This window comes from Anarrhichthys ocellatus, unplaced genomic scaffold (genome assembly GCF_004355925.1).
Source record: "Anarrhichthys ocellatus isolate YVR2014 unplaced genomic scaffold, GSC_Weel_1.0 scaffold1, whole genome shotgun sequence".
In the NCBI taxonomy this organism is placed as follows: Eukaryota; Metazoa; Chordata; class Actinopteri; order Perciformes; family Anarhichadidae; genus Anarrhichthys; species Anarrhichthys ocellatus.
The window spans coordinates 9,555,765-9,568,943 of NW_022280031.1; the positions used below are offsets into that span (position 1 = coordinate 9,555,765).

General features: G+C 45.2%; 1 protein-coding gene across 1 annotated transcript in view; it reads left to right on the forward strand.

The window, feature by feature from the left end:
• ppfia4 (PTPRF interacting protein alpha 4) overlaps positions 1 to 13,179 on the forward strand; it is a 52,321-nt gene that overhangs the window by 22,605 nt on the left and 16,537 nt on the right. The window contains 1 exon segment of the mRNA XM_031866050.1: positions 12,895 to 12,996. Coding sequence (XP_031721910.1) covers positions 12,895 to 12,996 — 102 coding nt within the window.

Consider the following 13,179-nt stretch of genomic DNA (forward strand, 5'->3'; position numbering starts at 1 on the left):
CTCTCTCTGTCTCTCTCTCTGTCTCGCTCTCTTGTGAACCTTGTTTCCTTGACAACCATGTGCAAGCAAGTAGACCTGTGTCTTTTTCTACATTTATGTACTGCCACTCCCAATGCTTATGATGTTGAATGAGCACTTTAGTGTGTTTTTTACTGACTGAAGATGGAGCATAGCATCGGTGAGTGGCTGAGCCCAGTGAGTGGTGAAGCACAGGAGAGTAGAGGGATGAGAATAAGAGAAGGCATAAAGAGGGGAGCAATGCAGAATGAGAGTAATGAACAGTCAAATCAGTTGTAACTAATTAGACACTGGCTCATAACCTAATCATGGACACTACTCCAACACACTTTTTGCAGCTCATGCTGCTCATTGATGTAACATATATAAATAGCAAGCTTGCAAGTTGCACTTTTTTGATTTAAAAAATAATAATAAATTGAAGAAAATGTGGGTTATGAAAAATAACCTGATGATGAGCGTCATAATAATAATTTCTTCACTTTTAATAATGCACATCAGAAGCACCAAACTAATACCAGTGCATGCTGCTGTTTATGAGAAGCATGTATCAGTAAAATACAGAAACAAATTAGTATCTACGAGTGCCCCAGTGATGATATTGTATTTTGAAGTTTGGGGACTTCAAAATACTAAATTCAAAATCAAGATATCCTCGAGATATCCTGATTTTTAGACAAGCTTCAAAAATCCCATGATGCAAATGTTATAATATTTTTGATCATGAAAACGTGAGCCATTAATGTATCAAATAAGACATTTTCTACATTTTAATAATCAGGTGGACTACAAGTTTTTGGCGTGTCATGGCACCAGAAAAAAAGAGGTTAAAAATCTTGCTTCAAAGGGACATCCACGGCAGTGCAGACAACGCTAACAATGTGAGGGTAGAATTGATATTCTTTGCTGTATAAAAGCACCGGAAGGTGTTTCAGACTCCAGTCAAGTGAATGCACTGAATTCCTACTGAGAGAGGAGGGACGAAACAGGCTGCCATTTATAAATAGAAAGAATCAGCGCACACAATGTCATGCTGGAGGAAAAATGGTCTCTTGAATTTGTGTTGAGTAAGCACTGGCTGGAGTTTTTATTAGGAGGAAATAGGGCATTTAATTAATGCTAATTCATGGAATTAGTTCCAAATGTGACTTAAAAACTCCCTTTGTGCGTGTGTGTGTGTTTGAGCAATAGAGAACAGGTGGCCTGAGCCACCAGCAGTCTAAACCCTGCCTCTTCCTTCCTCCATCAGCTGATCACTACAGCAGCTCTGTCCACTTCCTCCCTGCGTCCTCATCATAGCTTTCTCTCTGATCAAAATCATCCATGTTTACGTCAACCCCTGCTTACTCCTTTTTTTCTGCCTGTCCCTGTTTATCTCCCTTCCCCTCTCTTCTCTCTCTCTCTCTCTCTCTCTCTCTCTCTCTCTCCTTACCCCTCGTCCCGGCTGCAGTTAGAGCAGGCTGACTAGCGGAGTGCTGTTGTCCCGAGCGGAGAGCAGAGGGAGCGGCACAGGAATCTCTTTTCGTCCTGCTACAGTCAGTGTCGGTTAGGACTCAGAGGAAGAATCCCTCTTTTTCCATCTTCACCACCCTCTCTTCCCATCACTCCTCATCCTCTCTACCTGTCTCTGTCTCTCTTTTTATGGGGGGTCTGTTTGAGGGATCTGATATGTTTAACCTTCACCATGAACCCAACAGTGAAGATCCACCTTCTGAATGGGACCCACTTTAACACCTACATGTACCAGGTAGGGACTCACCACCCGTAGAGTTTGTGGATGTTACTGGTAAAGGATTGTCTCCAGCTCTAATAGCTCTCTCTCTCTCTCCACGTGTCCTTGCCTGAGTATTGATTTCAGTGCTGATGGCTCTTTTCTAGGACTGAGATATGGCCTCATCTCCACCTCTTCCTCCTTTTCCCCACCATGCCTAAATCAAGCTGTGAACAATGATTAATGCTTTGCAGTGATGTAAATTGCATATCGGTTTAGAAAGGGCAGCCCCCCCCCTTCAATAAGGCTTTTCCCTGGTTAATGTGGCTAGTTGCATGTTTTCAACCTCCAACTGTCCAAGAAAAAAAAGAGAAGAATATATCTGTCATGCACTGGTGGGGAATTCTCTCTTTTTCTGTGACTGCTGTGCGTGCTTGTATGTTTGTTGCAGCATGCATGCGAGAGACTCGACTCTGCTGATGCACAACAAAAACTCTTTGTGTATCTCCTTTCATCCGAGCAGAGGAAGTATTCCCTTCTCTTCCTTCCTCTCTTTCTTTGTCCCTCTGTCTGGAGCAGGTTTTGTTTTTCTTAAATGAAGAAAACCTGGATACGCGAATGGATGCTATTCTGGGCTCAGGCCTTCAATGGGCACAGAGGGGAAGAGAAAGTTGGAAAACTCACAAAGATTTGACACATTCGTTTGCCGAGCATAGGAAAATGATATTTTGGAAAACACAGACAGAGAGTTGATGTGTCAGCTCTGCAGTGAAAATGCTTTTGCTGTGTCAATCAACTTCATGGACAATATTCAGGGTTTTAAATTACTTTTGATTTGCATGTTTTTTTTACACTGGTGGGCTTTGTTTTCTTGCCAGGTTTCATTTAAATCCCTTCAAAAGTGGTGAACACTTCTAGATTCACTTATGCTTGGGATTTCACATAGAAATCCCATTTTTCCATAAGGTGTTCAGAGTGGGATTTACTGAGTTGTATTCACGCCGAGCGCATTTGCTGTTGTGTTATCAGCGCTTCAGAAGTGAGTCCAGAGCTGGCACGGCTTCAGTCAGTCTTGGCATTATCCCTAATGTGCTTCACTTAGGCTGATTTGCTCATGACTCACAATGATTATGCAGAAGCCTAATTTTACAACATCACTCTCAGCCATGAAGAATACACACGTGTTTGCTTTTCTTTATTTGCTCTCCACGTTCTGCATTCTGAAGGGAGAAGCTTTTTTTTTGTTTAAGTTTTCAGTTAGAGTTGTTCCTCCAGTCAGGGTGGAGATCTGTGCTGCAGTCAGCGGCTTCACTCCCCCGGGTCTCGAGAGCTGTCACATCATTATACAGAAGGAATGTCTCTCGGGCAGCTTTGTGCATTGATTCGTGTTTTGTAGCGACGCATGCGTCTGCGTTCGCCTGATGAGACGAAGTTCGCGTGCTGCTCAAACACTCCGCTTTCCTAATGAGCCGTCGCCGTGGCAACAGATTACTCACTGCCTACAGGGCCGACACCCCGGAAAAGTTGTCGGCGGCGGTCGGTGCATGTGCGTAAGACTCGTCGGAGCAAGGTCGAGTCCACCTCTGTGCTGTTTGCGGCCTCGCTCTCTCTCTGCAGTGGTGAAGAGTTACAGAGCTGTGATATCCCAGTCTCCCCGGGGACTCACTCATTCTCCCGTCCCGGGCCCTGCATTCATCTTCAGCGCGGCACTCCTCAGTGAATGACCGAGATTTACATCAGAGTTAATTTAGTGTCTCAGCCACTCTGATCTCTGATGAGGTATCTCCTTCTTCTTCTCTCATGATCGTTTACTGGTGAAGCAAATCCTTTTCCGCTCCTGCATTGTAGAACATGTACCACATTCCTGTAGCCCAAACAAAAAACTTGTTTTCTGAGTGAAGTGTTTCTGTCATAATTACTGAATAACAGGAGGAAAAACAGACGAAGTGATTCTAGTGTCTGCACTGAGGCAGTGCCAACTAACTAACGCCTACTTCTGTGCTGAAGAAACGTGATGAATTCATCTACTCAAGGTTTGCTGGTCTTTCCAAGATGCAAAATACAATCTGATTGCTGGCGATGTGCACTGGGGCTGTAAGGATCCTCAGATTATCATAAATGATATCTGGTACCACAAACCTACCGTGTGAATCACACAATGTGTGAATGAGTTGATAGTCATGTTTACAGTTTCCACCTCTTTCCTTTCATTCTTAGTCACATATTTTCCTCTTTTCCTGTCCTCCCACCAACTGACGATCACAGAGACGATGTCACTGTCGCTGTTCTCGAGCTTTGGCAGACATTGCTTTATTTTTGTATTGGCCTCAGCCTTCTGTCTTGTTAATCTGCCAACACATAGAGGAGTTAAGAGGCTGTTTGTTGCTCAGTGCATTCATTTTTATGAAGGTATGATTTACTGTATCTGTAATCTACGATACATCCCTGGAGTTAGTGTGTTAATATACAATTCTGTATCCATCACCCCGCTTTTTCTAAATTTACTTTTGTTAGTGCTTTTCTATTTTCCCCAAATTCCCAATATCAAGCTGCAGAGACAAATAAGAACGTGTTCCATTCTGCGGAGAGTTATACTGTGAGTGAAGGCAAACAGAGTAGTTGTGAAAGAAATCATGTGTTAGAGAGACTTTTCTAAAGGAGAAAAGTAAATATTGTACTCAAAACAACATCAAAACAACTGGTAACAACATTCAGGAAAAAGTTGAAAAAATACAATCATCACAGAAATAAAAAATTGTGTTTTAATTTGTTAATTGTGGGGTCATTGGTGTCATTAGGTAGCTATCAAGCCCCGAGGAAGAGCGCCGGGCTTTGAAGCAAACGGGGTAATTACAACTTCTGGGTTCGTCATGTGATGCCATGGTGCCCAAAAACACTTTGTCACATAGACTTACATTGGGAAAGAGATGCAACTCAGCGGATACTTTTTTTTGAGGTGAATCCTCTTCTGTCTTGCTGTCCTATAAAAGAGACGATGATCATACATTTTTCACAACGCTTTGGATTAAAGTGGGATCTTTGAGTGATGCTGACATTATTCTAGTCAGGATGCCACTGTGGACCTTTAACAGCGATTACATAATTACTCAGTGAAGTCATTAAAATAGCTACGTCATTAGTTGTGCAGCTTTCAAGAGAAGTAAGATCTCTTTTCCAAGAGAGTCCAGAGAAAATAGGTATAAACAGATATAAGACAGTGGTGGACCGTCAGGCCAGCTAAGCCTTCTCTGCTGGCCTAAACAGAATCACAAAGTTACAGCTATTTTATAATTTAATAATTTTTCACAAATACACTACATGTATTATCATTTTTTTCCCCATTAGCTTATTTTCTCATTGCACAGCTCCTGTCTTCCTCTGTTGCTCTGCTTCCAGCACAGCTTGTTTTAAGGAGAGCTTTTATCCAGTCAGATTCAGCCCCTATTTCTCTATGCTATGCTATGCTAACGTGAGGACGCCATAGCAAACGTTTGCGTTTGCTATGGCGTAACAGACAACATCCCGTTGTCTGTTACGTGGGCGCAGTTATAGAAACAAATAACCGTAGCTCGGTAGGACAGCACAGAAGGCCCAGCTATAAAATGCAAGGCCCGCCACCGTATAAGACAAACAACAAAACACATCCAGTCACACACAAGCAAATACCAACAGCATCAGAAACAATCGAAGACATCCCAAAAGGTTTAAAAGGTTTAAATTCAACCAGTGGGATGAGACTTTCCCGCTTTAAATTTAATAAGGTGCAAGGTACTGGAAGGAAGTCTTTTGAAGTTCAGTATTTACTTATAGCCGGTCCAGTTGTAACTTTAAGAAGAGATGCGATACTGAGGCAGCTTCAGCAGGAAACATTTAGAGGAATTTAGCACGATAGTGCTCCACTGCTGCATGTTAAACTGGAGCTTTTAGAAGTACTATGAATACTGTTAGCCAGTGCCGACGAATGAAGGACCAAAGTCTTCAAAGTACTCACTGTCTGTTCCCTTAACCACAGCTTTACAGCCGAACGACAGAAAATAACTGCCAGGTCGAAAAATGATCACGTCATTTGTGATGACTGCTACAGCACCTGCCTCGCGAGTGCCCACACGTTGTCAAACACACATTCACGCTTTCTGTATATTTGCATCAGACAGGGCAGACGTATTGTTGAGATCAAATGTGGGGTTGTGCTGAACATGAGAAGTTGTCATTCACATTTCCTTTTTCAGACAAAGTTCCTCTGTGTGGTGTTGGTCAACAGTGCTGACCTCTGGGCAAAATACAAAAAACACACACACAGACACAGAAGGACGAGGCACTCACAATAGACCATATATTTTTTGGGATTGCGTGTGTGTGTCTGCACTCCAATCTCTCTCTCTCTCTCTACACACACAGCATTTTTTTCATCCTTTAATCCCAAACTGCTTAAGGAAGCGAAGGGGAGAAATCCCTTTACAATGTCTGGGCTCTGGGTGTTTGGTAACCGCTTGCTATCTCACATTGTGATTGAAGGCAGAAGAGCTACGTTCCTCCAGACGCCAGAACCTTCTCTCTCTCTCTCTCTCTCTATATATATATATATATATATATATATATATATACATATACTCTCTGACACATGTTGACGTGTCGTCAAAGAGCTGCTCTCTGTATCTGACTGTATAAAGTTTAATAAACATCCCAGAATTTTTCATAGCTCATACAGTTTTGGGGGGGTTAGAATTGCATAGTGCACAGAGCAACAGCATGTGCGTGTGTGTGTGTGTGTGTGTGTGTGTGTGTGTGTGTGCGTGTGGAAAAGAGGATAAAAGCGAAAGCAGGTAGAAGCTGCCCGTGGGAAGACGTTAGACAGACCTCATAAGAAATTAAAGAGAAGTTTTTTGTCTAGACAGTGATGTGTTGTACTTTATATATTACTGTTATATAATACCCCTAACAAGGGGTATGTATTTATACCTTTATCTGTTCTTGGTTAATTGTCAGTGCATGTTTCACACATTTGTGTTTTTTAGCATTCAAGCAGTTTGTGGGGAGAAGCACAGAGCTCCTGAAAGGCACAAGGATGAAGGGATGAAACAGAGAGTGCGAGAGGTGGCGGTTGAGCCTTTTTGCCATGATTGAAAGAGACAGTGAGCTCTAACATCTGTTGGTGGATTTGGGCTGAGCTCCTGTCTATTTGTGCTCCCCTGTGGAATAAGGGAAAGTAGAATAAACACGCTGACCCATTTTCCCCCTTTTCCTCCCGATGCTCCTTCCCGCTCTCTTCCCTCTCCTGACTTGTTTTTTTGCCTGCAACGTGATGCTCAGGGTCAACAGAGATCCAGATCATTTTGTGAGAGTTTGTGTGGAAGAATGCGAGCGTTTGTCGCAGATCGGAATTCTGTTATTCTCAGTTCAGCTGTCACACTACAATATAATGTTCTTTTTATATTTATCTTATATATTTAAAGTAAAAACACAACAGGTCAGTTTATAGGGAAAATATTAAAAGCACAGAGTGAATTTAAAGAGACACATTTGTGTGATCCACAATAGAGGCTTTGAACATGGTCCATTCGGATTCCATGTCCCCAACCTCCCTCGGGATGTGAGAGAAGTTCTTCCGGAGGTGGGAGTTAAAGACCTCCCGGACAGGGTCCTCCGCCAGACGTTCCCAGTTCACCCTCACTACACGTTTGGGCTTGTCGGGTCTTTCCAACCGGTTCCCCTGCCATCTGATCCAACTCACCACCAGGTGGTGATCAGTTGACAGCTCTGCTCCTCTCTTCACCCGAGTGTCCAAGACATACGGCCGCAAATCAAATGATACGATTACAAAGTCGATCATTGATCTCCGGCCTAAGGTGTTCTGGTACCAGGTACACTTATGAGCCACCTTATGTTCGAACATGGTGTTCGTTATGGCCAAACCATGGCACGCACAGAAGTCCAATAACGAGACACCATTCGGGTTCAGATCGGGCAAGCCGTTCCTCCCAATCACCCCCCGCCAGGTTTCTCCATCATTGCCCACGTGAGCATTGAAGTCCCCCAGGAGAACTATGGAGTCGGTAGGTGGCGCCCTTTCCAGGACCCCTCCCACCGACTCCAAGAAGGCCGGATACTCTGAACTGCTGTTTGGTGCGTAAGCACAAACCACAGTCAGAGCCTTGCTCCCCGCAACCCGTAGGCGCATGGAGGCGACCCTCTCGTTCTCCGGTGAGAACTCCAACACAGCGGCGCTCAGCCGGGGGCTCGTGAGTATCCCCACTCCCGCCCGGCGCCTCTCACACTGGGCAACTCCGGAAAAGGACAAACGTCCAACCTCTCTCCAGGAGCTTGGTTCCAGAGCCAGCGCTGTGTGTGGAGGTGAGTCCAACTATATCTAGCTGGTATCGCTCCACCTCCTGCACCAGCTCTGGCTCTTTCCCCGCTAGCGAGGTGACGTTCCACGTCCCTAGAGCTAGTCTATGCTGCCGGCGATCGGCTCGCCCAGGCCTCCCGTCTGACCCGCCGCCCAGTCTGCATTGCACCCGACCCCGATGCTTGTCCCTGCGGGTGGTGGGTCCACAGGGTGGCTGCTCCATGCTGTTTATTCGGTCTGAGCCTGACCGGGCCCTCCTGGGTCTGGCTCCGGGAGGGTGCCCCGGTTTCCCTGGTCCGGGCGAGGTGGCTAAAGTCCGTGGGCTGCTTATCATTAGGGTTGTTTGAACCGCTCTTAGTCTGGGCTCTCCCCCGAGACCTGTTTGCCTTGGGAGACCCTACCAGGGGCTAATGCCCCGGACAACATAGCTCCCAGGATCACTGAGCCACTCAAACTCCTCCACCACGTTAAGGTGGCGATTCGCCTCTTCAATGTCGCATGGGGGTCGGGATCAGTGCCCATGGACTGGCAGACCGGGGTGGTGGTTCCCATTTTCAAAAAGGGGGACCGGAGAGTGTGCTCGAATTACCGGGGTATCACACTACTCAGCCTCCCGGGGAAGGCTTATGCCAGGGTGCTGGAAAGGAGGCTCCGACCGTTTGTCGAACCTCAGATACAAGAGGAGCAATGCGGATTCCGTCCCGGCCGTGGAACAGTGGACCAGCTCTTTACCCTCGCAAGACTACTGCTGTTTGCAGATGATGTGGTCCTGTTAGCCTCCTCAGATCGTGACCTCCAGCATTCACTGGGGCGGTTTGCAGCCGAGTGTGAAGCGGCGGGGATGAGAGTTAGCACCTCCAAATCTGAGGCCATGGTGCTCTGCCGGAAACCGGTGGATTGCTCCCTCCAGGTGGGGACGGAGTGCCTACCTCAAGCGAAGGAGTTCAAGTATCTTGGGGTCTTGTTCACGAGTGAGGGTAAGATGGAGCGGGAGATCGACAGACGGATCGGTGCGGCTGCAGCAGTAAAGCAGGCGCTGCACCGGACCGTCTTGGTGAAGAGGGAGCTGAGCCGGAAGGCAAAGCTCTCAATTTACCACTCGGTCTACGTTCCTACCCTCACCTATGGTCACGAACTCTGGGTCGTGACCGAAAGGACAAGGTCGTGGTTACAAGCGGCCGAAATGAGCTTCCTCCGTAGGGTGGCCGGGCTCAGCCTTAGAGATAGGGTAAGGAGCTCGGTCATCAGGAGGGAGCTTGGAGTCGAGCCGCTACTCCTTCGCGTCGAAAGGAGTCAACTGAGGTGGTTCGGGCATCTAATTAGGATGCCTCCTGGACGCCTCCCACTGGAGGTTTTCCAGGCACGTCCAACTGGGAAAAGACCCCGGGGAAGACCCAGAACACGCTGGAGGGATTACATCTCCCAGCTGGCCTGGGAACACCTCAGGATCCCCCAGAATGAGCTGGAACATGTTGCCGGTGAGAGGGAAGTCTGGGTCAGCCTGCTTGGCCTGTTGCCACCGTGACCCGACCCCGGATAAGCGGAGGAAAATGGATGGATGGATGGACATTTGTGTGATGACACTGAACAGATCAGATGTTTTGCTCCTGATCCTTTTTTTATATTCCGCATCTTAGTCACTTACTTACCAGTCAGTGGTGATGCGGGGGTCGATCTTACAGAAACATTACGTGCAATAGTCCACCTTCTCTTCCCCTCTCTCTGTTTCTCTCTAGCACACACACACCACACTCAGGTCCGCTTGTCTCTGTCTTTGCCCAGACCTGACAACTACACTACTATATAATGCATAAAGTTGGAGGTTTGCGGGTCAGGTCGGTTGCGGGTAATAAAAAACTCTGAACTGCGCATCAGTCTGTGCATCCTATTTCCCAGATTAAAGGCAAGGAGAGTGAATATTCATAAAACACCCACTTTAGGCCCACCCAGCTTGGTGGTGTAGACCAGTGACAACCGGAGAGACCAGAACTTTATTGGCCGTTATTACCAGTTTATCACTGTGAAACTAAAGACCAGAATGTGTCTCATACAAGGCATACAATATCTTGCCCTAAAATTGGGATATTAATCAATTTCTTATGGTTATAGACTCTTCATAACTTATAAGTGTCATCCAATCACATCTGTTCTGGTTAGACCGGTCTTCTTGATAGGCTCAGACAGGCGTCAGGTGTATTGATGGCAAGTTAACCAGGCCTAGCACTTTATGCGCCACCATATTTTTTAAAAGGGCAGCAAAGTGGAATGTTCCCAATACCAACATCAAAGTAGAATTTCTTAGTCATGCGCCATATTTGGGTCATCAGTGAGAAACGTAAGACCAAGAATGCAGTGTCATTCCTGCAGGGAGCACCAGGACTTTAAAAGCTGTGTCCGTGTTTGAGACAAGAAGAGAGAGCATAAGCCTGGTATTGGCTTGGACTAAAGCGAAGCTTACAAGAAATGCCAACAAAGCACCAGGAGATGTTAAAACAACATGCACACACACAAACTGACTCACACACACACTGGTGCACGAACAGATGTACACACTTTAGTAAACAAACAGCCACCAAATCTCTGTGTGATCAAACCACAGAAAATATTAAAAATGAACTTCCAGCAGAAGCTGTGTGTCACTGGCTCTTTTGCTGTCATACACTGTAACAGTAGCACTGTTGGCCTCTCGCCTCGTGTAAATCGAATCAATGACAGACGGAATAACAGAAAATCATATGGGCAAGTGGATAACGTATGGGACTTGGAGACCGGGAAATTGACTGCACAGGTAGCAGCAAGACAGAACTTCAGATATTAGTGGAAGGGCAGAAGCTGGGGCTCACATTTCACCCATTCTCTTCCACTGATCTGGAGGGACTTGTGTGGGGATCAGTTTACACTATTATGATTTATTTGAGCGAGATAGAATGTGGAGACGTTATAATCCCAAACCAGAGCAGGTGAAGCTTATCATTTTCAGCTACAGACATCTGACACTGTCAGGACTTATAAAACTCTTTACAAATCAGTCAGGTACAGTATAGTCTATAGATACTCTCTTATTGGTATATATATATATATATAAATGGGGTGAACTAGTCCTTAAATGACTAGTTCACCCCAAAATGAAAAAAGGGCCAGGTAAAGAGCTATTAAAGTTTGTATACTGTAATAGTCAAACACACAGCAGGTTAGTGCTGCAGTTCCATCACAGCCTTCTCCCAAAAGATTAAAGTTAATGGAGCAATCTTTTTGCAGCTCCAAAAGAGCATAAAATGTCCATCAAATTTGCAATACGTGGTTGTTTTTGGTTCTATCTCGAATAGTGTGGGAGACAGCTGTGATGCATGAAGTAACAAACTGCACCCTCAACAGACTTGGGGATGTATAGATACTGACTTGTATTGTTGTGGTGAACTAAACCTTTAAATCTGTGTCTAAGGAAGGGTGTCATTGCTCCATCAGGTCTCAAAACCTATTTTATGTATTCATCCTATTCAGTACAACTACTTGATGTTATCTTGTTACAACATCTGAACTACTGCAGTATGATATTAACAAAGGAGTGAACGGTATCTCAGAGTTGCGTCTGCACTCTATGCCGTGCCATTCGTTTGTACAAAATGAGTGAATTCCGGACTGAAAATTGCTTCAAACATGCCACGTCTGACCGACTGAGTGGATCCAAACCAACCAGAAACCATTGTGGTCCAAATTATATTCGCTCAACGGTCGAGTTTTTCAAATGTGGCGATAAAGGACGTCTGGAGTGCTTAAAAGCTTCAGTGAAGTGCAAAGCCATCTGTCAAAACCGAGGAGCGTGAAGAATGAATATCAATAAATCAAATGGCTCTCAAGTGAAATGTACTTTTGTAACACGGCTAAGAATTAATTTTGAATAATCTATTGTCTCTCTTTAATAATGATAAGTCCCTCTATCATCACTGGGAACTGGATTTTATGGATGTGCTTTGATTGTCAGAGAGAGCAAGATGACACTGTTTTCACACCATTGCATTTGCTTTTTGGACAATATACTGGAATGTGTGATCAGGGCCATTCATAATGTTTTTTCAGTTACCATAAAATGATATGTTGAGACATTCCATATTCAGTGTTGCACATTTGTTGGTAATGGGAAAGAATAACACAGACTTTTTATTTTCAGTCTAATGGATTTTGTATATTCTCGTCCTATTTCAGCTGGATCGTTGTTAATACATTGTGGACGTGTCTCAGCACCAGTTTAAGTCCAAATCCTGCTCTGTTTTTTCAGATGTGGAAAGAGTGGCCGACTAGAATATTGTACTCAAGTAAAAGTACTGTTACTTTTAAGAAATATTACTCAGAGGCAGGCGCTGAGGTGGGCAGAGGGGCACAGCTGAGGTCGTGTTTATGCAGATCAGATAGCACAGTGCCATTTCGGTCATCTCCGCCCGCTCAGACCAACTCTTATCGCAGATGCACAGAAAGGTTTTTCCAGACAGCATCCATCAGACAGCATATTTTCTTTTAGCAGAAGCCAGACTGTACTCCCCATTATTTAAGCCTGCCCTCACTTCACCTGCAGATAAAGTATTCCTCTAACTAGCGGTGGGCTCATCCTGTGCTGCGCTGTGCCAGGAGTGTGCTTGTGCCACCAAAACACCTGTCATCCACATGTGTTTGCACCTTGAGATTATAGCTGCATATGTGCTCAGCTTCACAAAATATTGATCACTAATACAGCATTAACCTCTGTATGGTTGTGTGTGTGTGTGTGTGTGTATTGTGTGTGTGTGTGTGTGTGTGTGTGTGTGTGTGTGTGTGTGTTTTGCAGGAGTTTGCCACCCTGACGAAGGAGCTGAACATATGCCGGGAGCAGCTGCTGGAGAAAGAGGAAGAAATATCGGAGCTGAAAGCTGAAAGAAACAACACCAGGGTATATGTGTGTGTGTGTGTGTGTGTGCGTGTATGTGTGTGTGTGTGTGTATGTGTGTGGTGATGCTGATGAAAACAAACAATGTTTCTAAGATTGAAATTAGTATTCTCTTTGGTCGTGCATACATTCATGTGTATGTGTGTGTGTGTGTGTGTGTGTGTGTGTGTGTGTGTGTGTGTGTGT